The sequence below is a fragment of the Pieris brassicae genome, chromosome 6 (genome assembly GCF_905147105.1).
Source record: "Pieris brassicae chromosome 6, ilPieBrab1.1, whole genome shotgun sequence".
In the NCBI taxonomy this organism is placed as follows: domain Eukaryota; kingdom Metazoa; phylum Arthropoda; class Insecta; order Lepidoptera; family Pieridae; genus Pieris; species Pieris brassicae.
The window spans coordinates 12,089,573-12,115,234 of NC_059670.1; the positions used below are offsets into that span (position 1 = coordinate 12,089,573).

Sequence of the window (25,662 nt, forward strand, 5' to 3'; positions counted from 1 at the left end):
GCACATTGGAATCGTGTCAAAAGCGTTTTAAAAAAGGCATTAAAGCATTAAGCACACATCAATAGGCAACAATGGCAACATTTTAAAGGAAAAATCTGAGAAAGTGTCGAATAATGGCCGCGATGGAATGGAAAATCACTTCCGGTGACGGCGGCCGGTTTTATAGGCGATTTATGCGGTTATTATAGAGGGGACTAAATATTCTAATAAAAATTTACTTCTAGGGTCTGTCGCAGTTCGAAGGAAGGTATACTTGTACTAGAGCGAACGACGACGTTTAGGTATTTCCACTATAAGATTTTTTTTATAAAACAGGCGGAAAACGGGTAGGAGGCTCATCTGATGTTAAGGGATTGAAACTCTCAATGTCAAAGGGCTCGCGAGTGCGTTGCCGGCCTTTTAAGAATTGGTACGCTCTTTTCATGAAGGAACCTAAGTCGAATTGGTTTAAAAATACTTCAGTGGGCAGCTGGTTCCACATAGTCGTGGTGCGCGGCATAAACTGCCTCAACGCCAACGCTCTTTGTGGTACGACGGACGTCAAGATACGGATAGAATTTCGTAGTCTGCCTCGACGTCTGATGATGGAACTCAGTTGCAGGATTGAGCCAACAACTCCTCTGAATACTTTTAATGGTAAATGCTGTAGAAGATGCACAGATACCTCACATTTCTACACAACGCCACTACTCTCGGATAGTCACTGGTTATCGACGATTCGAAACACACACACATGACTGAATTCAATTAAGAGCTGTCACTAGATAGCTCTCGCCCAGAGATGAGGACAGTACCTACTTTATGTAAAAAAACTTTTTGCTACAATATTATATGTCTAGAACCCCGTTATAGGCAGTAGTTACGTTGCAGAGTTCATGCCAACCAATGAACTTGAAGCAGTCAAGAAATAAATGATTTGATTGGTTGGTCATGGTTCTCGTACCCATCAGATACGTCATTTTGTAATATGTATTATAACGTTGCAGGATTTTAAATAAAATTGACAACTGTGGTTTTCATCCAAATAATATTTAAAATTATAAATACTTAAGTGAAAAATGCTCAATTCAGTGGAGCAATATATCACACGGCACTTAGCGCCAAGACGTAAATTTGTCACGATCAAAGGCGGTGCTCTCTTCATATAATTGTGTCTTCCTTACGCTTTGTAAGTGGGTATGATTTAGTTATGACACGAATTTCTAGAGGACATTTTCACTTGATATATCTACTAACTACAAATATTAATATGTATATAATATGATTGTTGTATGATTGTAACGAATACATTCTAAAACTTACAAAAAAAAATAAAAGATAAAAGAACAACCGTGCGAAGCCGTGACACACATTTACCTACATTCTACACACAGCATTATTTTAAACGAGGCCTTAGCATGTCGTTCAACCTAATTTCTAGTAAGAAAATACCGCTGCGCAGCAAGTACGCATAAAGGGAACGAGGGAATTGAACGAAGACCACAGGTACTCTTAAGCCACTGACTGCTGAAAACTGCGCCTACCTGAATTAAAATCTTTACGATCGTATTCTATTAAAGAAACAGTTCCTCTTCTTCGCTCGCAACAATAAAACTACAACAGTTGTAAAATCTAAATATATCTGTGAATGAGAATGATTTCTTTCATCTTATTTTCATTCCGCTATCCCGTTTATTTATTGCATCTTTTACAATATGTTTAACGATAATGGATGTTCACGGTTGATATAATTCATTTGTATTGTTAGATATAATATTAATGTGCAAATACTCCCCGCGTTGCATTTCTTTGATCAAAGATCTTTACCGAATTAACTGTCTTGTTATTTTTTAACTTAGAAAATACGTGTTTTATTATCTTTTATACCATTTAGACGGTAAATGTAATTAGTAGCTAGTTTATTAAGAAATTTGCCCACAAATCACCTGCACATCATCATACACCGCTTTGAATCTTAAATCAACAACGTTGGGATTGTTAAGTACCATCTCCAGCGGACCAAGAACCACACTTCTGCTTCTATTTCATACGATTTTTGTCATGCTAGAAGGGTACAACGATATTACAATACGTACGAGCAAGTGTTGAGCACATACAAATATCTATTCGTACACAAACGGCGCTCGATACTACAAGTAGAGCAGGCACACTTAATCAGTTAGACTAACACTATATTATAGATAACGCATTTGGTACCATTAAGTATCAATAAAACCTTTTTTTTATTCGATTTAGATCCTTTTTGGTGTAAATGAGTGTACTGCTGATAAAAAAAACATTGTTTATTTCACTTAATAACGTTATGTAATTTATGACACACACATGTATAAATCAAATATGCTATAGGTTAAAGTTACAATAATGTAAACTTATTACAGAGATACTAAATATCTTAATAAGTTATATGTGTATTGAATTCTTTTAGGTGAAAGAAAGAATAAAACAAATCAAAAGTAGTTACACAAATATTTATTTACTTACATAAATTAGACAAGGAATTGTTACACGCGACAGACATTACGCTAAACGAAAAATAATCACAGATTGAATACATTTGACGAATCCGCCATAACTATCACTAAACATAAAAATATAGTATGGTCCAACAATATGAGGTCTGTCACTTATGAAAAGCTGCCAACGAGATCTTGTTGAAGAGGCTAGGATTTTAAAATCAAAAGTTACAGACCTAATGAAATTGTTCCAATATTTCGGCAGTTACAAAACCAATAAATATAAATCACAGTGTAGTTTAAATTGGCATACATCACAAAAGAAAGTTATAAAAATAGCAAAAGATCAGATAACAGCATTTGGCCGAGTACAACATCAAATCCGAAAAACCTACATCCAATTTTAATTTTACTATAAATATTTTACCTTGGCCGAATATTATAAAGACGAATCTTATCACAGCATACCTGTATTAACTTTAATGTTAATTTTAAACATGCATCTTGTTACTGGTGTCCTTCAAGGCACACTTTTAGCACACCTACTTTCAAATTTCTTAATCCATGAATCCGTTGATTTTTATGGACTTAATAGTCTACATTTCAATTAATAGCGCATGTAAAAGTACATTTAAACCCGTAATAAACAACTCTCAACTCATATATTAAAAGTCAAACTCAACATGATTGTGATTTAATATTTTTAACTATTAAATCCATTAAAATTATTTATTTTGTTTTAAATTTTATTCATTAAATCCTACACTTACATTTTACCCTCTCAAAACTTCAGCCATAAGGAAAAACAAAAGTGGAAAAAGCAATCGCTAGACATCAATTAGTTTATAATTGTGCAAACGTCTTAAATCTTGCTGTCGGAGCGAAATGTTTTAAATGCAGTTACAATAAATAAGTATCTTCAAAATTCAATTATAAACGCATACCTTTTTTAACCAAACCAGCAACTATTAATCAGTGATGACGCTTGATTCATAAAAACTAAATCATACTTCTCCTTTTTTATTGCACACGGGGCAAATGGGCAGGCGGCTCAACCGATGTTAAGCGATACCGTGATGTGTGTTGCCGGCTTTTTCATCAAAGCGGGAAAACAATAAAAAAAAGAGACGTGTAGCAGGGGTGTAACAATGTAACAGTGTAATTGAATTGATTTAGTATTTACGCAAGACTCAAACCTGCCAAGATTTAAGACAGTACAATTCAGAAAATATACGAAGAATCTAAACGGATGTCACATTCAACAGGTTTACGAATATAGAGGTTATATAACGCTACATCCATAGAAAAATATGTATAGCGACATCAAAAAGTGTACAGATTCACAATCACTACAGTAGTAACATCGACACGGCAGATACTCCTAACATGAACCCCAGTCTGCGTTTTCACTACGTATATTGATTCAAAAGAGAGTCGGTTGATTTTTATTTTGGATGCCACAATTAATTGTTAATTTTGTAGAGGTATCAGTATATGACGTACGATGTCTTATGAGTATGACTTCTTCGCCTTCGTCTTGTGTGTGCAGACGCAGGATTTCTCTTATGTTTTATAAGAGCCGCTAGTCGTGGTGGACTTACAGCTCAAGTAAAAGGGTATCGCCGTCATTCTTTTTATTTTAGTATTTTTCATAATTTCAAAGCATTATGCTAAAAATTTTACTTCTCCCCTCCCCTGGTATTAAAGGGGGAATAAGATATGCAACACCAACACGGCCTTCAGTATTAAAGAAGAAATTTAGTACTGGATAGATTTTCAATTAAATCAACACGAAAGGTGAAAACAGCATACTGGTCATTGCAAATCGCAGACTGGGGCCTAAAGACAATAATATATAACGGAAACCCCGTTACAATAGAATATATTTCCGAATAAAAGAGGAAGGATTCAGTACACAGTTATAAAATATAAAATTTATGGAACATCGGTCTGAAGTAAATTTTTGAAAAATAGATTTTTATGCAGTTGTAGTTACGAGGTTTTCGTTATACATTTAGACAATTTTATTACATCTAAATTTAAGTGAAAATAAAAAGCCGATCAATAAGTTGGGATCAGCTTAATCAACAATTTAAATGTAAAAATAAAGTAAAATAAGTAACGAATTATTTACATAAAACATAAATAAAATAAATATACATTTTAAGTCACGAAGGACGCAGACTAGTTAATTGCAAAACATCCAATTGAAGAAACAATAATAACTATAATAATAAACAAATATAACTGCAAGAACGTAATAGAATAACTATTTTCGTGTTTGACCTTATTAAGTTGTTAAGTTTTAAGATCTTTAACTACTATTAACACAATATTTTTTGTTTATTTTAGACAGATCATATTATATTCATCCATTGCATTTTCAAGATTTTCTGAAAATCCAGGAGAATTCAACTTCATCTTGCTTTTATCCGCAATTTGTGGATCCATGAGCTTAAACTTAATGTTATTCGCATTCAAAGATTGAGAATTGTTATAGCAAAGAGACACACTTTTCGACTCCTACTAGCAATGCAAAAATACGTGGATTTCAACCGTTGCAACGTGAAGGACATATAAACTTATTTTCGCATGAATAGTATGGTGACATCAATATTATAAGTGAAGTTATATTATCTTAGTTGAAATATGTAATAGTAATGCATGTCTTAACCATAGTAAATAATTACATTTGAAGATCTTTAACTAAATCCTTTGTTGCAACTGACGATCTATTTCTTGCCGTGTTTCTTGGCCCTTCCAAGTTTGATCACTTGAACGAGTTTAAGATTTTGCGACTCGGGACTGTTCAGGAATTCTTCTAGCATCTATACAAAAAAAAATATTTTTATCGTAAAATTGTTCCATGTTTTTGTTAAATAAAACATTACGTTCAATTAGAAATAGTTAGAGTTATAAGGAACTCCTATCTAATCACTCTAATCACACTCATCACCGGTCAAAATTATTCAATGCGTTTAAATTAGAATTTCGTTTCTAAGGCGTCAAAGCTACGCAATGGCTTTTGTATTTAATTGTCGTAGTCGTATTTGACTAGTAAAAACTGTGCAAAAAAATATGTTACACAACGGACAATGAGGCACGTACCAAGTTGTCCCCAATCACAAATTGAAAGTTAGTACTTTAATATATGAAAGCTTATAGAGAACGTACCGTCATACTCAATTCAGATGATATAGCAGCAGCGCAGGCAGGATAATCAGCCAACGCACAAAGAGTTGGTAGCAAGGCGCGACTGCGAGTCCGCGAAACCAGCCAATTGGCCGGCAAGGTGCACAGTGTTTTTACTACGCTCCATCCTTCGCAGATTGCCTCCTGTTTTTATAAGAAATATTTATACAAATTACCAAGTCTCGATATCAAGTTACACATATATATATTAGGGTATTAAATAAAACATATCCAGACCATTTTCACGTAATTCTTGTTACGTGAATGTGAAACCCTAAAAACCTTGAAATGTCAATTAAAATGCATTTAAGTAAAAATGTACATTAAATAATAATATTAAGTAAAATGTTAAAAGGAAGCATTTTAATTATCAACTTAATGGTAGCTATAAAAATGCTCTTATAAATGACATTTTTTAAAATATAAAGTATATTTTATTACGAGTACCTATTTACATATTATATAATTTAGCATTATGAGAACAAGAAAATTTAAAGAAAGTTCACACAAACGCCAACACCTGTGTCGGAAAACTAATACAGTCTACCCCGAGACATTATCTAATCAAAAACATTGTACATTACACTCCCGACATGAAATTTTAAACGTTATCATAAACAAGGCGACCCATCTGGTCGGGGACGCAAGTTGATTATTAAGGCGAAAGAAAACTAATAAATTATTCATAGTAATGGTCAACGTAATGGAGTAACAACGCAGGGCCTAATGCGCTTCCTTGAGTGACGCTGGCACCTGTGACCGTGGGAAAGTAGTCTGCAATGCGGGCCAATTTGCTTTAGGTTATTTATTGCTAATTATTTCAGGGAAAAGGCTTTTTGAGTTCAAAATTTTAATTTCCGGTCTGTGCTTAATTAAAAGTATTTTTTTACTAATTAGCAAATTTTAACAGTAATGCAGTAAATGTTTAAGATATATTTTATAAACACTGAACTTACTTTGTTATAATATTTCTGTTTACGGAGTTTAATTATAATTTTTGCTGCATAAAGTAAAATTTTTAATTGTGCGTGTCTAACTAGTTTAGTATTATAATTGTCTAATAATTTAATTTGCAGTCGAAATTAGCCCAACAACTGTAAATTACCTAATTATAATTTATTGTCTGTACCTTTCAAATAATGACAATTATATCAGACTATAACACATATCAATTATTCATCTAGTTTGTATCTAAACGTGCATTGTTCACCCTCAGTTAATTGAAGTGTAACGCAAAGATGCGGGTCTAACTGACCGCCTAGACACAGGTGCATTTACTCATACTCATTCACTCATGTTCATTATTATGCACATGGTGTACTCGAAATACATAATTGATTCCTACAAACTAATAACGTTTCGTCGAGAATATACCCCCAATCCTATATATGCGTTAATAGTTATACATAATATACCCAGAGCCTATGCTATGATGCGGTATCAACTATCCCATTTCCGTACTATAATGAAAATGATCTAAAGGGTTGAGTGAGAACAGGAAACCAAAAGTTTAATCACGTAAGATGCATTTATAATAAAATACAAACCTGAAGTTGAGGATTGTTGACAACAACAAATCCAACGAGAACAATCAGGTCAAGAACCATGGTCTCTGAGAGGCTCTGCTCCAGTTTTTCGCTGCTTAAACCTGAATAACAATTATAAGTAATCAAGCTAAATATAGCAGGTTCGTTCGATGCGAATTTCAAAATCGAGTTCTTAGACATCATATGATCATGGAGAACCGTTTGGAATGTTTCTATAAAAATATTTTTATTCTAGCATCATAATTAAATAAACAAAAACCCAGGACAGGACTTGGTGCTTACGTAATGTTGTCTTTCTTGGAGCCTCTTTGTCGTTAGGTGCATGTTGGGACAGAAGTCTTGCCACTGCTGCCCGGAACTCTATCGGCCAACCGCCTTGACCGAAGGCTTCCTAAAAGAGAAATCATCTTGTTTAGGACAGCATTCTAAAAAGCTGTGCCCATATCTGGTCATATGAATTATGTCAGAATATTTCATTTGTATATTTTCCATAATCATTAGTTCTTATATTTAAATTTTTCATTGGAACTTACTTCGTAGCTGAAACGCACCAACCTATTAGAGGATGGGAATCAGAGGCAACCCCTCAAGGAAGTGAAACTAAGTTAAGACACGCAAACTAGTTATAGTAAGTACATTTGGAGACCACTCGGGACAAATAACTTATTTGACCTTAGCCAAGAACAAAAACTTAATACACTATAAACACCTATCACTGTTTAACTATTAGGTATAATGTACGCATGTTAATAGACTTTAAAGTAACTTCAGGTTTTCATAGTTCCTAATATGCAAGTAAATATATGTGTATATAGTAGTCTTTGGTTGGCGAAACGTCGGAAAAATTTAAATTTAAATTTATGTAAATAATTATAAGTTTATAAAAATACAAATAGCTTTAATCCGGTTAAAAAACTGTTTTCTTTCTATATGTGTATACTTTAAACATTCGGTATTATAAAACTAACAATAAAGTTATTTATCATAAATATATTAAAAGCCACGCAGCAAGATAGCAGTTGAGAAAATCATAATGACAGATTCTTCGTAAAAATATGATCATCGTCCCAAAGAGCTTTCATTAACCCAAAAGTAACACGATATAGCTGTTTGTACCAATTAGAAAATGTACTTCTTACTAAGCATTTTTACCCAATCTTGGACCAATAGAACGTGGATAAATTAAATCAAATATCAAGCACTTATTGGACTCTGTTAGTTAGTTTCCTTGTAAAATCGTTTATAGCAGGATTCTCAATATAACTAAAGCCTCATTTGTAACAAAGTAACCGGACCGAGTCTCCCCACAAATCTGTGTCCGGATTCCGCGCACGTACCACCACTTCCGACCTCTCATCACTCGGGATCACGCGATACTGTTATCAACAAGATTTGTACTGATTTTGTTGAGCAAGAATACACCCTGCATTAGAAATAGAAATCTTTTATACTATTATAAATGAAGATTTCCTTTGTTATTGAAATTAAACATAAAAAATATTAATCATAAAAATAAATAAATCAGTGGCGCTACAACCTTTTTTGGGTAGGAGGAGGAAAAACCCCAGATTTCCGTGACTGTTTCATGATCATTTTTAAATCCAATAGGCAAGTAGGTAATCAGCCTCTTGTGCCTGACACGCTGTCGACAATTTTCACGATGCTTTCGTTCACCGTTCGAGCGAATGTTAAATGCGCACATAGAAAGTAAGCCGGTTCGTACTACGACCTCAGGGATGACATCCGCACGCTGAAACCACTAGGCCAACACTGCTGACATTCTCACAAAAATTATGAACGACAAATACTAGATTTTTTTTAATGTGACATATCATTTTACCTGATCAGTTTTCATTTTGTCGCCACCAAGATAAGCTGCGATAATTAATAGTGAGATGCAACCCTGTCTGATTTAAGGACCTGTCGGCATTGAGGGAGGTGTTAAAGCTATGATTTATAGATTATATTTTGATAATTAATGCATAGTTAATACCTTATACTTTACAAACACACACGAACAAAATGAAATGAGAACGATGCTAGCTAGAATCGTAAAATAATAACCTATTTTTCTTACTAACACTAACTGACGTGAGACAGCTCTTAAATTATCGTGATTCATGTGCATTTTTTATTTTTCATGTATGCTTTTTTTTAGATTAAATTTGTTTATTTTTTTATTGATCCTGTTTAGTTTCGTCTCAACAACTATGTGTAATATGTATTTAGGCGCTTCTTGCCTACCTTTTCTAATTTAATACATTTGAAGGAAAACATTTTTTTAACCGGATTTAAGCTATGTGTATTATTATAAACTATACTTATTTACATAATTTTAAATTAAAATTTTCCGACGTATCGTTTTCTTTCAATGTGTAAAAGCTAAGTTAACCAAATACAATACAATTTAATACTTTTTTTTCTCTTCTCACAGTGGTTGCCTGGAAGAGATCGCACGAAAGCGATAAGGGCACCAGTTGCCCTCCTTTTAATTTAATTATGCTCACTTTTTTATATTATGTGCAATGAAGTGTTATAATAATAAATAAAAAATAAATAATTTCGCCAAGTATATCAAATTTCGATTATTTGGAAGCAGCTGGGGCTCGGTGACCACAGCGCAAACGCATCAATCACCCGCCAATTCCCCCAAAAACAGTACATCTGCGGTGGTTAATAAACTTATAATCGTGTTTATTATCTATTAAGGGCTCACGTAACTGGAATCCCCACGGGGAATTGGCATTATTCATGATGTAGGTACTGGTAAAGTTTTTCATTTTTTTGTGTAGCAGGAGGCAAACGGGCAGGAGGCCCATCTGATAATAAGCCGCGGCCGCGGTTCGCAAGTGCGTTGCCGGCCTTTTAGGAATTGGTTACTATAGGTCGTATTGGTCGGAAATACAGTGGTGGTGCGTGGCATAAACTGTCTTAAGAAACGCCCTGTTGTGGAATGACGAAGGTCTTGATGATACGGATGGTATTTTGTATTCTGCCTTGACGTCCGATGATGAAACTCAGCTAAAATATTATTAGGATATCTGTAATTTTATGGCGTTATCGACTGAATGTATGGATTGGAGTTTAATTATGGAGGACGTGAAATAGTTGAACTGCGACTGCGCAGTCTTAATTAAACAGCTACGCAATGATCAATATTTTTTATATCAGATAAAAGCCTTATTTATTAACAGAATACTTCTTCCACAAATTATTTCCATGGAGTCTTTATAACACAAAAGTGGATTTAGCCCACATCGAAGCGGTGTCCCGCGGGCCCACAATTATTCATGGTGTATTCAGACATCAAAGTTTAGACTCGCAGTCCCCTGGGAGGCGTCCAAGTGCGCTCTTGTTTGAGTTTTATTATTTCCATTAGGACTCTTTGTTTGTGCAATCTTGACTGTTTTGTTATGGGCGGGATGCTTTATGGCCGGCTGGTGGAATTATAATCGAATATTTATCTTTTAGTTCGCTTCAGAAGACCACATACCGTGTTTAAAATAACTAATTAAATTATACATGTCAGGTCCTGTTCGATGCCTGTAATCTTCAAAAAACCTTCTTTTTATAATTACAGACTAAAGAAGAATTTTAATAGCAAAATATGCTGAAATACTTCTCTTATAATAATAATCGATAATTTGCCAAGATTTTGGTACAGTGGTTAGATCGAACAATTACAAATTTCTATAATAAATTAACATATAAATAGGCATGCAAATGTCTTAAAGAATATAAAATAATCTCAAAGTTGAATTATTTCCAATTGGTGTCAAATCTATGTTCCAAATATACGCCAACGCTATAAAGGCACTTTGCTTTTAAAAATCTAATCACCTACGCCTTGAAAAAATCTTGAATTCTTATTGATGATCATAACAAATGTGCAATACTGTCAATAAATTGTACACAAAGGAACTAATATTGATAAATGACAGCACACTCCAAATATCCTTTCCCATAATTATGGATATGATATCAAATCGAACGAAAATTAACCCAAAATTATTAAAGTCGCGTGTCGCCATTGTATATATGACCCCAAAGCGGCGCGGTGTAATGTCACTGTGACATCCCGTGACAGCTCGGTGACATCTATCACAATCACGCGGGAAGCGACTTCGACATGTGCGTATGCGGTCGAAAAAAGTTCGTACCGTGGAGGATACATGGGCTCGTGCTGCCAAACTTTAAGTTTCTTTTATGGTCGCGTGTGCCCAAGAGAGTAGTATTTCATACTAAATGGGGAGAAAATAATTTTAAATGAAAAACTCTCAACGTTGTATTAAAATGTTATGAAACTCAGCGACATTCCCGTAGCCTCTAGCCCCCGGTTGACGAAGATACGTTATATAAAGAATGCATATCTGAAATATGTACAACAGAAGGGTTACCTAATACGTACGGTAAGTCAATTAGGACGTACGAAGGCAAGAGATCTCCGCAAACAGAATCTTACAGAATCAATGTATCTCGATGTGCAAACAATTTTCAGTCATAAGGTCGGACAATATATCGATATTTTTTTGTTTTTTATAAGAACAAAAATAGCATAGGTGACGTAATTTTATTTTATTCTGGCAAAACAGAACGGATCTTTCAACAGACGATTTAATGGAATACATATTTTACCATCCTGTGTGATGATTATCCAATATAATGAATTTCTTAGATTGGATGCCTGTCCCACCCACAATATTATTACTATATATTAAATAAAAATAGGTAATATAAAAAAATAAGATAAAAATATAAAAAAATTGCCTGCATTTGAATACAACATAACCAGGATAACATTAAGTACATGCTTGTTGCATGCATGTTTAACATTAGTACACGAACTCCTCCAAATTCTTCCACTTGTCTTGAGAGACATGGAAAGGTCCTTTCCACCATTTTTGAATCCTTCAGCATATAATTGTTATTATATGCTATAATTTGAATTTAAAATATCGATCAATTTGATCCATCACTATCGCGAGGGCGGATAATAAATTGGTTCGTTGTCTGGCAGCGATTTTAAATTGACCTCGTAGTTTGCTTCAGCTCTTTGCTTTTCCGATTACATCACCTTTAATAAGAAAATGCTACCAAAGTTTACATTTTGAACTGTTTGAGTACCTTTTACTGAATTGATATTCAATTTAAGATATGTCTAGATTTTCTCTAGTTAAAGAGATTTCATTACACTTTGGTAAAGGACTTCTATCATCCTATGAAATTAGATGCGAACCTTTTGATAGTATATGAGCTAGTGCAAATAGACCATCACTTCTATCACAGGTCATCTTTTATGAACTGTCAAGTACCCTTTCCATGAAGTTTTGCAAATTACTACGGTCCGAATTTCTTTTTTATAGAATGCCACCGGTTCTATAGGCTTACCTGATGTTATGTGATACCGCCGCCAATTGACTCTCCGAGAGGGCTCACGAGTGCATTACCGGCCTTTTAGTAATTGCTACCCCGTTCTTTGAAGGACGCCAAGTTAGCTGGTTCCACATAGTGGTGCTGGCATAAACTGCTTTAAATAACGGTCATTTGTTGGAAGGACCGCGAGCCGAGTTTCCACTAGTCATATTAATGTGTAATTCATTAACCAAGTATGTACATAAACATAAAGTCAAAGTTCTCTCGCTTCCTAAAACATTTCGTCATAACCTTTCTGAAACGTGTAAAATGACAAAATCTTGCAAATTACGCAGAAATTCATGTTCGTACGAGGCACATGGATCAATTGTGAATATCTTCGTGTACGATTTACCATTCCACCACGGATCCTCATCATCCCATTGACTTAGCTGATTTGACGTAAGAAACATACACAGCTATAAGTTAGTTACACATTCCTAACATGCCAGAAACAATGCGTGTGGCGCCATACTGCGGTGTGCATTACATACGGGACAATAGTTTGCGAAGACTCGGCATACATTAGTCCGACTCTCGAGCGGAAACACTATTTGCCGAGACTCAAATGTATTCAGGATTATTACAAGTATTTTACTGAAATTTCTTATAGTACTGTAGATGTAATATTGATAAACCACATTTATATATAGATATTCAAGTAATGCTCTGTAATGTATATAAGCTAAAGTCTGATAAATTTACGATAAGAAACCTAATAAAAACTCATGGTCAACCTTGTTAAGAAGTAAATGCTTGATGCTACGGATGCTTTATAAAAAATCTGATTTTACGGTAGATTATGCCGGGACCACCACTATGTGGAACCGGTTGTCCACCAATTTTCTAAACCAATAAGACTTATGGTCCTTCTCTTTTCTTGAACCAATTCTTAAAAAGCCCGCAACGAACTTGTGAGTCTTCTGGCAATGTCAGTGTCTAACACTTAACATTCCTGTCCGTTTGCATCCAGTTACAGAAAATAATATATATATATATATATATGAAAATTTTACGACCCTTCACAACACGAATAGATAAATAAGGATAACGTAAAATAATTCTAATAATTTTGCTTGTGTGTGTATTTTATTATTCTTCTGGCCTAAAGCCTGGTTCTTGTACTGTTTTCCTACCTAATTTATCTATTACGAAATCATGTTGATATACATTTTGAAAAACAAGAACTGGCAACGCATGTCCAAGCACTAGGATAAATTCAAAATCGCTACAATGACGTATCTTCAAGTGCTTTCCCCTTAGACTGTCAATAGCCGACATTTGCCGAGCGCTGTTTGCAGAGTACACACAGTGATACTCCCGTTAATTAGGAGCCTGTGCAAATACATTGCGCATGGAATACGTCGCTACTGTGGGGAGTAATGACCAAACAAAAAATGCTTGATTGCATACTATTTACGCGATTTTTGTTAGTAGGAAAATATTATTGACGCCGATTTGTTATGCTTCGAATATGAGTATGCTGGTTAGGAATACTAGTAAGGACTAATAGTGGTATCTCGATATACGAGTATTTTGAGATACCAGCCGCCGAACGAGCGATTTTTTCCTTTGAGATGAGAGCAAGATATGAGATACGAGGAATGGCACACTACACTGTCAGTTTCTCCCACCTCAGAGTAGACCTCGGTATGTTTGCTTGTTTCCGTTATTGTGGAAGCATTTTTAGATTTACATTTATTAAACATTATCACATTTATTTTTTATAACCATAGGTCCGAAAATGATGTCTAATGAATTGAAGCGTGAAATCATTATCAAAAACAACTGAGGATATTTCCATTAATTTCAATGGGCATAATTGCTTAGAGAATTTGAGATATGAATATAGTTACGGAACGAATTGAACTTGTATGTCGATAATCGATGTACAATATATAGTGGTAGATACCACCGTATATTGCAGCTTTATGTATCAACACCTTATCAAACCCTGACCGTGCTAGGACCGTGAGCGTAACAATTCATTGTATGGAAAAATATTAGACTATGCTTAAAATCAAAATATCATTTATTCTAGTAACTTAAGGCACACTTATGAACGTCAGTAAAAATAGTAGGGCTTCTAATTTTACATTAACTGTTCTCAAATCAAGGACGCAAAAGAACAACTGGCAACTGTCCGCACAAATTTAAAAACGTAGGTTTTTATTATCATGCCCCTACTGCTCATTGAACTGTTCGGTCGCCAACACCATGGAGTGCCGTGAAAGGCGTTAGACCTATACCGTCTGCGCTTGGGATGTTGATAATACAAAAAAACATAAAACTTACTTGAACTATTGAATGGTCCATTTCGGCCAATGCCCGTAACAGATGAGCAGTTCGAGCCGCTCGAACGAAGCCCCCACATTGCTCCAGGGACGCACCCTTCGCGAATAAAACGCAGAATTCGGCTCTGGAACCACATATGCCTGTGCCGAGAGCAATTTTCAAGGCTTGTCTGGCTGTAGCTCGGTCGTTGCCCTAAACGTACAAATAAGGATAAAGAATACAAACACAAAGATCGTAGATGCGTAGATCGACAATTATTTATTAGATTCATTTGAAATCGATTTGCTAATCTTATTTCCCCAAAGATTCTAGTTAAACTAGTTAAACCTAAAACTGATTGATGAGAACTAATTTTTTGAAACATTTATGTTTACCATATTTGTTATTTATTTTAGACAATATGATAGATATATATATAGCTTGTATTAAAATTTAGTGTAGATATAGCCTTATGTGATGTGATGAACTTTAATAAATACATATTTTATAAAATGTAGTAAATAGTCATTTATATATTTATGTGATAATAAATATTCCGATATCGGGCCGGGCCGGCCTGTGACAGTTTAATTAGAAAAAAACATTTTTAATGTAAAAAAAGGACATTGTGTTAAGCTAAATCCACAGCCCAAAAAAGCATTGAGTATAGAATAATAATAATAATAAGCCTTTATTGCTGTAATTTTTATACTAGTACATAAAAATCGTGAATTACTAAAAAAAATAACACTTAAATAAAATTAAAAAAATAATACTAATAATTAATCGGCAAGCTGGTTGATTTTTGTTACACAGCTTGTCCTTGGACATAGGCCTCCTCTAAGGGCTTCCACTATTCTCTGATGCACTCTGATAGGACCAGCTACTCTTCGCACATAATCTTCTCATATTTTTATTCAGTTTTTTTTTTAGTCTTCCTCGTTTTCTTTTGATATAGCGAGGAAGCCATTCCGTCACTTTCTTCGCCCATCAAAAAAGCATTGATGAGTATAGTAAAAAAAATACAGCCTTAAAATAACTGTCTAACCAATCTAAATGAAGTTAAATAACAGCTAAACTCGCTATACTCACAGTATCGACAGAGCTTGGATGTGACACGTCAGCGCAAACGGTCAGCAATGTTTGAATACTCTCGCGAGCCTCTACTGACATATCAGCTCGGTCTAGGCACCCACTGAGACATAGGTAGCTGTAAAAATAAGGCATATAAAACCAGTTGCAATTTACATGTATCTGTAAAAACCTAAAAAAACACTTGTGAACTGGTTAATTAATGAAATTAATTTTTTGACTTGATAACATCTTATAAATCCGTGAACGGCGGCTGTAAAAACATGACTATTCGGCCTGAGCCGAGCGTAACATGACTCATTGTCACGTTCCGCCTGAGCCAAGCGTACAAGCGAGCGCGCGGAACAAGCGATTGATATGCAAGATCTGCCTAAACATTTGGCTTGTCACGCATTTATTTAAGTTGTCACTAGCACATAAGTTCTTGTTATCAATATGTATAATTTAAGTTATTTAAATTACAGAGGGAAAATATATGTTAATTAATCAAAAAAAATATAAATTCAAATTAACTACTTCTATGTATTATAAAAAATCATAATTTAGTGATAACAATTCAATTCATAATGTTTGCTTATGACGTTATCACGTAAAATTATCGTCCGTAAACTGACTTAACATTTTTTTCATTAAAATCTGTTCACTGGTAATAAAAATGATACCTATATAGTACATAGGTAAATATATGCCTCTATGAAAATGGTATTTATAATCTCATTAAAAAAACGCAAAGTGGCGGAAAAGCAAGCAACGATTTACAACAACAGCCAGTGTTGTGTTTGCATCGTACCAACAAGCTGCGTGTTTGCTTTTCATTCGGATTTGCCCGGGAAGGGGTGCCCGGATAGTTTATCTTTGATGATTTTGTCTTTGTTTATAATTGAATCTTTTAATTATAACATCTTACGAATATTAATTTGCCGCGAAAGCCATTGCTTTATAACATTACCAACATAATAATATGCGCTAGTAGCAGAAATTTAAAATTAAGGAAACAAAATATTTTATATAAGTATGACTTTACACATAAAAACTTAATGTTACCCGATTTAATAGACTGGTACAAATTTTGCCTAAAAGTATCTTAAACCCTAATACACTAACTAAATGATAATAATTTCTGCTTTTCGAATGCATAACCATAGAACAAAAACAAAAATCAATATTTACAAAAAAAAAAATATAATTACGCTGAAAAATAAAATCAATTTCAATTCAATTTTTTCAATAATCCAAGAGATCACTACAGTGTACATTCGGAAAATAAATTTACAAAATTAAAAACTGCATCTTGGTGTTCCCTTGACGCGATCCAATTATAACTTGGACAAATATTTGAACTCCGTTCGATGTACTTGTTGTACAAGATAACTTGATGATACTTGTCAAAGGGGTTGAAATTTATACCGCCTGTATACAGTAGGTAATGTTTGCCTATACCAAACTAAACGCCTTTATCACTATCGGTATATCTGGCTCTTAGGCCCACAACTTTCTGGCTTTGATTTATCCCTCATTTCAGAACGCGTTTCGGCCAACACTCGCCGATATTCAGATTAAGAATTCTGATAAACGAGGTAGGTCTGGATTGCTCATACTTTGAAATCAATTTTCCTTTAGTTTTGTCACAGTGCTAGTCACATTCAATCTTGTATTTGTGGCAAGCTTTTTGTAAAAAAATGACCAAATAATATGTATAGCTAATTGTAACATATATAGACCTTATGTTATTTATAGCATTACTAACGCTAATTAAAAATAAATATCTTTTAGACAATTTAATTTATTCAGATTAGAGTAGCAAGTAGATTTCTCATTCGTGTTCAAAACAGTTCGCAGCAAAACGATCATTATTCTTCCGACCGACACCGCTGACGTACACATCTCGAACCCAGAATATTTAAGATAAGCACTATCTTAACCCGTCACTCAACGCGGAGGTCCAATATAAAACTTATTAAACCCAACGCATTAAGGTCTAATTTATAAAGATTTAGGGAATTCCGCCATATCTGGCAACATTATGCGCGACTGACCAATCGGGACGCGGGATTTTATCTCCGGTATTCGAATGGCGCCAACGAGGCATTTTGTTTTTTTAAACGTCGAATGTTTAGGATTGTTTAGCTCGTTTTTCATTTGATAAAGACTTGAATATTGCTTTATGTTTCGTGTGATGGAAATTTAAAGGCTTCGATTGCGATTGATATAATTTATTTATTTCTTATGTCCTGTAATTATGTTTCTCAACCATGAGATGTATTCGAATCGCTTAGTGGGCAAAAATATCTAAGCCAAAATTTTTTTTTCTTCTATAGACTAAAATCACTAAAATAATAATTGCTTCCTCTTATAACATTGTAACTAATAAAAATCTAATAAAAGCGCAGGCGCCAATGATTAATGTAGCCCGTCACCCAATCGGAGCATGTTCTAAATTCAACCGCGCTAATGGAAATGGAAACAGCGTACGTGCATTGATCTGTTAGTGTGCAACTGTTGAAAAATGTTACACGTATAGGCATTAAGAAAATTATGCATAAACTAAATATTTTTAAAATAAAGCATAGATCTGGTCCAATCCGGTGTCGCCAATTATTTATACATCATTATTTTTAATACAAGTGTAAATTAAAAATCTACGAATGGTAGAAAAGTTCTTAAATGCTATTAAAACTGATTTATCGATATTTCTATAAGCAAAATTGTGTGAATGGATATATTATTATTTTTTTACCATTATAGCAAATTAATCCACTGTAGGCGAACTTGATAGTTCAATACAGCAACACTCTACAAAACTAATAGTTCATTTAAATGTTTTCGTTCTTAATTTCGGTGAGCATTTATCTCAGGTTTTGTCTGTGATATATTAGCTCATAATATAAGACTCGATATAATATAAGTGAATATATGATATAGTCTCTCGGAACAGGTAAATCAGAAGTAGGGGTCAAATGCTGACTAATATGTGAGTATATTAATCACGCAATCACGTCATCAATTTTGTCAATCACGCCACGATGGTAATAAATCATAATTGTGACCTAAGTTTTCTCTAAAATTGTATACTACAAGATTGGCTAGTAGAATTAGGTATACATATGAAAAAACTTCCCTACTCGACCGCGAAACGGAAAAAAATACGGTTATCATCTGTGGCCAATAATTCAAAGGGCAGGATTTATAAAAAAAATAATTACATAATATTAAAGAAAGTCACTTTCTGCTGTCTGCTTAATTCTTGCCAAACTACACTTGTACGGGAAATAGTTTCAAAGAAATTATTTCATATAGAATTTTAATTCGTAAGGAAAGGAATTTCAAATATGTCTACGACCAATTAGTTCAAGGTATCTAAATAATGTAACTATATACACATTATGATTATAGAACATTAGATGATAGCACGAAAGTGTTTTAAGTTATTTATTTATCTTGGAAAGTATAACGAGGAACTTTGTTGGGACGTAGATTAAACCAAATTGAAGCCTTAATTTAAAAGAAAAGTGGTTTTGTAATGTTTTAACTTAAGTTCCAAAGAGTTGAAGTAAAATAAAAGTTCTTCCAATATTATAAGTTTGAGACATTTATTTTGAATATAAAACTGACACAAAACTGATTGTCTAAAACATTGTCAATAACTAAGCGTGTTTTATCTGAAAGTATTTTCTCGTTTTAATAGTTAAACTATATATATACATAGAATTTTTTATTTTTTTATTTAATATCACATTGTTTTTTACCAAAACAGGAATTGGTTCAAAGACATTGGACACTTTAGTTAGGTTGTAAAAATTCTTATCCACCTCAAATGGCGCAGATTCTGACTGGCCACGGGGCTTTGTGACCCTATCTACACAGATTAAAAGTGAAGCCCCGCGTGCTCGTGCAGACCAAACTGACCAAACTGACCATTTGAGGGTGGTGGTGATAATTACTTGTTGAACGACCGACTTTTGCAGAAGCCGGGTGCGATCTCGAAGTGGCATGGGGGTAACACGGCATGGCCTATCGGACTTGTTGCTTGGGCACAGATTTATCAAATATGGAAGATCAATAGCATAGACGACGCGCGTCCATATCACCCAGAGCTAATTTAATAATAAAAATAAAAGTGCTTTTCTAGAAACGACGACACTAAACACTTCCCTATTGTTTGACTTCTCAACCAGACATCTTCCTGATCGCTAATAGGGGTCTTAATAAAAAAAACTCTACTTTAACAGATGCACAAATCATAAAACTAAACCATAAATGATTATAAATGACAACGTAATTCGAGGCGTGACTACGAGACGAATTTATTTCGTTTTAATACATGCAAATGTAATCCAAACAACTTTATTTCGACCCTTTGCATGTGACCCCTTCAGCAACATGTGTAAAAATGAAAATTAAATTATTGCATACTTAAATAGTTCTCGGTGATTATGGACTTTTGGTTGTGCAAATCATTATATCGGGTGTATAAAGGTTGAAAGAATTAAAGGCAAACTATTTCTTATACAATTTCGAACTTTTAAAGTGTCAAGAAGAATCTGCGAGAGAGAATCTATTGAGATTGATTGACATGATATTATACAAATGGAAATAAATATGAAAAAATCCATTTACGCTTAGAAAGAAAGGTCTTATAACAAATACCTTTAAAATATGTATGTTTAGTAAATGGCTAAATTATTGTATATATTTACGTTGTCAAAGGCCTATAAAGAGTTATTAATTGGTTTAATTCTATTCTTTTAACATTTATACGGATTAATTATATTAATAGAACCATTCCAACTATATTTAATTTTGGTCTATCACCAACACACTTTTTATAACGAAATATTTTATAGCCTACATTTCTTCGACATATAGAAATGCTACATATACAAAATTATAGACAAACAATTGGAGATACGTAACCAATCATATATCAAAATATATATTTTATTTTATATACATTTTCCTGCCAATACTTATACCGAAAGCCTTGCATTAGAGTCAGATCACGGAATGCTAAGTCTTTGTATAGCTATATTTACATATGAAGGGAGGTAATCCTGGTAAGTAATTCTTTTTGAGCAACTAATGCGTTGATAAATGAAATTAAATCGCACAAACAAGTGGCATTCGGCTCGGGGCTCCCTTTCGAGGCAAGTAGTTGCGACTAGGGCTGTGTCGTGTTGAAATTAATGGAAATCGATGGTGTTAAATGAAATGAAATTATACATTATTAAAAAAAAAATCTTAAATATATATAGTTATTTATCACAGAGACAAGAATTTACCAAGAATATATTTCATATTTGTCTGTTAGTTAGATGTTTTATTGTTTTTTTTTTTAATTTAGCAGATTAAAGACAAAGACGCAGAACTAGTAAAAGCACAAGAATCTTCCTTACATAGGATTAATCTTTAAACACAACAAATTATTTTAACGAAGCAATAACCACATCCGCCTCCAGATCCTTCAATGGAAGCAAAGAACTTCACATACCCAATTAATTTATAATATCGACAAAGCACATCACTTGTAAAGTTAGCAAAAAGCGCATCGCATCTCGACATGTGCGCGCCAATCTGTCGCTGCTACTCAACTCTCAAGCACGTTTCCCGTCCCTCTCGCACGCATATTTTTAATGCATATCCATCCCTGTCTCACACCCCAGCCCCTTGTCTACTACTTAGCGAATGAACGATAATCGAAATGTATTGAATTGTTTTCGATTGTCCAACTCGATTCCGGTCAAAACAAGTAACGTTTTTTACAAAGCTTACATTTCAAGCTTCATGGTTTCACAACATATTAGTAATATACAGATCTCAATATTCACCAGAGTAAAAATATATTATAGAAGATAAAGAATAAATCAATAATATAGGCATTTTGGTGAATGCTTAAACTGGAATTAATTTTTATATCAAAAAAACTAAAAATGTATGAAATGAGATCGTCCTTTATATTTGCGTCACGTTTCTATTGGCTACAACTTTTCATTTAACTATTCTGAGACTCTTACTACAATTTTAGAGCCCCCGAACGGAGCGAGTACATAAAAGATCAGAAAAAACTTCCTAGAAAGACCTGAGACCTATAGGTGCTGATAAGCAACCTTTAAACAATATTAATTTTAACTGTATGCGTTACAAGACTCACTTACCTCAAAGGTAACTGTGAATGAGACACGAGGGGGGGGGGAGATATTTTTGCGTCCTTTAATTCGCAATTGATGATGCTTCTGTGGCGACAAACACACCACCAGGTTCTGTAAAAGACCAGGTGTAGGCTACACCTTATTGTTACTCAGAACGAAACCAACCACACGGCTCATATTACGAACTCCCAATTTGCGAGGCGTCGACCGCGAAATAATAATACCCCAATGCACACGTGTGCTTAACGGAATCTGAACCCACGACCCTCGCCCACCTGCTACGTCCCACGACACTTAACGTCAGCTTAACCCCCTACCACTCTCTGAGTGTTAAGATGGTGATAAAGATATTTTATAATTTATTCGTATAACATAATAATAATTGAATCTAAATAAAATATCAATATTATATTATTGAATTAATATTAATAAAGGCACCGGAATAATAGGGAAAAACTACTAAAACCAAGTCGGAAAATTTCTTCCAAGAAAGCAATAAACCGTCATTTTTTTAATTACCACATAATTATTGAAGCATTTATATTAAACCGGGGAAAGAATATTATCCGGTAGAAAATTACTGAAAAGCCTAACTAAGATTTCCAAATTTTAGAAACTCATGAATTTTTTGAAGTGAAACTTCTTTTATAAAATTTGCCGTCACATTTTTCGGATACGCGTCACATTATTCCGTTACGCGCCATCTTTTTCTTGTCCCTACCACGGTTGGTTCGAAGAGATTCGAAGCCATTAATAACAAAAATATATAATAACGATTACAATCATACTAATAATTCTATTACAATTAATGAGATTTTGGAATAATCTTAGTAGTAATCAGGTAAAATGAAATAATTGTATTATTTGTATTCATGTATATGTTAATAAAAGCCTTTTCCTAAACTTTATCTAATTTAACTTTATTTAACCAATTTCTGTAAAGTTACATATAGTAGACAATTTTTCGAAAAATAAGGTCATAAAGAAGTTTCTTCTTACGTGTGTACACTAGTACACGCACACAGTTTTATTTTAAATGAAATGCTTGCACAATTTAAACATTACGATCTAACCTTAAACTAATTTAAAAAAAACCTTATTTACTGAACAGAATGTTTAACATAAGAAAGTGCTTATAAAAATCTGGTCTAAAATCTCCTTAATAATCGTTTTTCTTCGTCTAAATAAAAGATTGATCCAACGAACGAAAGACTTTCCATTTATTTACTGAACTCTTAATAAATCCATCAACGCGAGCCCCTAGTTAGTGCTATACAATATTTACACTTAGCGGACACAAGGGCACAGCGGGCGAAGCCACGGGGAGCGCATTGAGTTGTTAGTACCCACTATTCGACCATTATTGTATTTGCAAATCATTTCCTACTGTGTGGATTGTGATGCTTACTCGACTTGTAGGTGACCGCTACTCATAAATGCCTCTCATTTAAGAGCTTGCTTATACACATTAACTTTGAATATTGTCTTAGTAACATTTAATCAAAGGATTGTGGCAAGATTTTGTGCATTTTCACAACGCATATAAAAATTACAAATGTTAGCCTAGTGGTGAAGAGAACTAGAAAAGATTTTCAATCCTGACGTGGTCTGAAATCGTCCATGGCATGTTGCAATTTTATCTCTTTTTACTTTTACAGTTGCTCGTACAACGAGTAAAACATCACAAGGTAAACTTAAAGACAACCCACTTGCCTATAATAATAAAACACACGAAAATATATCGTCCTATTAAATAATTATGTGGTCATAGATTAGTCAATGACAAGTACATTTTTCTCAGTATTACTTGTCATATTCTGACCTATGGCCAATTATTTTTATTTGTTTCAATGCTTGTAATTTGTGTGTAAAATTTGTAACGTCATATTTTCTTATTTGTCTTTGTTTGACACGTTATTTTAGAACATATGAAATATGACTAATTAATGATATTAATAATAATACCGAAAATTGCTGCATACTTATGGTAAAGTGAAAATATTTTTTAATATTTGCATAACTGCATTCCGGAGGGTACTTGGGTAAGAATTTCTTATTAGTTTAGTTACATATAGTAGAAATAATATTCGAAAATGAGGTCACGAAGCTAGTTAGAATTGTAAGGCCTACTTCGTAGTCATCAATGTCAAATATTTATGATCGCGTCGCGTCTGGGGACATGTCACGCGCCCGTAATCGAACCACGGTCCCGCGGGGCGACAACGAAACCACATTTGCGCCACACGACTAATGCAAAATTGAAATACTTCAGTTGTAATTGGTCAATATTTACTGGGGGTTAGATTTTCACGGGGAATAAGTATTTTTGATTTTAGTAGTTAGAGTCATAGTTTTGAAAAAGGAGCTTATGTTAGATATATCTTTACCGATATAGGTGATATTGTTGGAAAACTGTACAAATTTCACCAGAGTAGGTTTTGTACTTTTGATTTAAATTTTTGGTATATTTATTTATTTATCCATGTTTACCATATCATACACAATACTATATCTATGGTATATGTTACAAGCTCTTTTATCTAAAATATATGACAATTAATAAAAAAAATTTAAAATCAAACCAAACTCAACAAATCAAATCAAACCAGAATTTTTTATTAATCAGAAAAAAATACCGCAAAACACAGGATTAGGTATGAGATAGGCACTCAACAATGCTTTCTTTACAATCATCAGCCAACTACCGCATATATCCAGCTCCGGATTAGTAGATTAGTTAAATCATATTTAACCTACGAACTTGTCCTAGACTTGCGTTAGTAATCACACCAAAATGGCAATAACGAAACATGCGCAATGAAGCAGTAAGAAATCGCCATATTTTTTTATTAGCGATTATTCAATTCACAGCACATATGGCGCGGTGCGCGATGACGTGTGAATGTATTAGCTAATACGGTGTTAAATTAACAAAATATGCCGACATTTTATACAATGTCAAGAAAGACGAACACGTTATTTAGGCGTATTTTGGCATGACTCTTGAGTTTCCAAATCTAACACAGACACATCGCACGCTAATAACAACTCTCAGCCACACTCTCAAATACAGATGTACTATACGCACAAACATTCACGCATACTTAAGGACTTATACGACTATTGTTTGATTAGATGTAACACTAAGACATTTTCTTTAAAAAAACACTTTTAACGTACCACGTGATAATATGTATTGACAGGGACATTTTGTCACAACCATATTTCTGTCATTAATAATGTTTTTATCATAATTTTATTTGTTGCCATTAAAAAGCCTTTGTAATCAGATGTGGAATATCGTATCGGATATTGAATATCGTCAAGTACAATGAGAAAAACGACATTTTAATTGCCTAAACTTCTTGTAATATAAATAACGAACACAACATTTTAAGAGTACATATAAATATTCTATCAACTGTAATATAACTATTAGATAGGTAAGGATTTTATAATACGAGAACTGAAAAGAATATAAATCAGTGGCGGTACAACCTTTTTAGGTCTGGGGCTCAGATTTCTGTATATGTTTCATGATTTTTG

The 25,662-nt window shown here is 33.8% G+C and overlaps 1 protein-coding gene across 1 annotated transcript in view; it reads right to left on the reverse strand.

Moving 5' to 3' along the window:
• Positions 1-2,465: 2,465 nt before the first annotated feature.
• The window catches only part of LOC123710659 (myosin heavy chain, striated muscle), a 57,893-nt gene continuing 34,696 nt past the window's right edge, over positions 2,466-25,662 (reverse strand). The window contains exons 16-21 of the mRNA XM_045662699.1: positions 15,971-16,088; positions 14,900-15,091; positions 7,475-7,583; positions 7,193-7,293; positions 5,628-5,789; positions 2,466-5,281 (exon numbers count right to left, since the gene is read on the reverse strand). Coding sequence (XP_045518655.1) covers positions 5,186-5,281; positions 5,628-5,789; positions 7,193-7,293; positions 7,475-7,583; positions 14,900-15,091; positions 15,971-16,088 — 778 coding nt within the window. The 3' untranslated portion in view covers positions 2,466-5,185. The remainder of the gene's footprint in view (positions 5,282-5,627; positions 5,790-7,192; positions 7,294-7,474; positions 7,584-14,899; positions 15,092-15,970; positions 16,089-25,662) is intronic.